Genomic DNA, 893 nt, shown 5'->3' with positions numbered 1-893 from the left:
GATCAATACACATCCAGAGCCTGCAGGATCCTCAGCTTCTCCCCTGCAGACATCAATAACTGATCAATAACGGATCAATACACATCCAGAGCCTGCAGGATCCTCAGCTTCTCCCCTGCACACATCAATAACTGATCAATAACGGATCAATACACATCCAGAGCCTGCAGGATCCTCAGCTTCTCCCCTGCAGACATCAATAACTGATCAATAACGGATCAATACACATCCAGAGCCTGCAGGATCCTCAGCTTCTCCCCTGCACACATCAATAACTGATCAATAAATTGGTTGATTGGTTGATTGCTGACCTGGTGTCAGGTCGTACACCGCCGTGCACGACAGCCTCTTCAGCAGCGCCGGCTCGGCCAATCGCAGCTCGACGCACGGGTCGTCCATCAGAGTGAACCCGCCCTGCTTCTGGTAGCGGAGCTTGGCGTTGCCGTGGTTACAGTCCGCGCCGGACGCCAGGATGTGCAGCCGCAGGATCTCGGACAGCGTGCAGCTGTCCAGGTCCAGCTGCTTCAGGCCGCAGCCCTGATGCAGCTGAGGCCACGCCGCGGCCAATGAGGCGACGGCGCTCAGAGCCGACTGGGTGGGATCAGAGTCGTCGTCCAGGGCCTCGGACAGGTCTGTACACAACATATACACACACATTAATACACATTATACACCTCATTTTATAAAGGCCACAGGAAACAGGGACGGACGCTAATATTTCTGAGCACTGGCTCCACAGGTCACGACACGTCACAGCCCGATGTAAAGATACAGAAAACATTCGTTTTCTATTGGTTCAGGTAGTCAGCTAACGTTAGCTTCCCTTCACCCGGAGGTGCTAACGTTAGCCTCCCTTCACCCGGAGGTGCTAACGTTAGCTTCCCTTCACCCGG

The 893-nt window shown here is 54.1% G+C and overlaps 1 protein-coding gene across 1 annotated transcript; it reads right to left on the bottom strand.

The window, feature by feature from the left end:
* Window positions 1-218: 218 nt before the first annotated feature.
* Window positions 219-632, bottom strand: LOC111648143 (bromodomain adjacent to zinc finger domain protein 1A-like; the record flags this gene model as incomplete). The annotated part of the gene is made up of 2 exons (XM_023397927.1): window positions 219-259; window positions 312-632. Coding segments are annotated over 2 exons (362 nt in total), but the record flags the coding sequence as incomplete, so codon positions are not given.
* Window positions 633-893: the final 261 nt, after the last annotated feature.

The sequence above is a fragment of the Seriola lalandi genome, unplaced genomic scaffold (genome assembly GCF_002814215.2).
Source record: "Seriola lalandi dorsalis isolate HSWRI2012SDOR001 ecotype SW California unplaced genomic scaffold, Sedor1 jcf7180002037466, whole genome shotgun sequence".
In the NCBI taxonomy this organism is placed as follows: Eukaryota; Metazoa; Chordata; class Actinopteri; order Carangiformes; family Carangidae; genus Seriola; species Seriola lalandi.
This window is presented reverse-complemented; position numbering and strand designations above follow the sequence as displayed.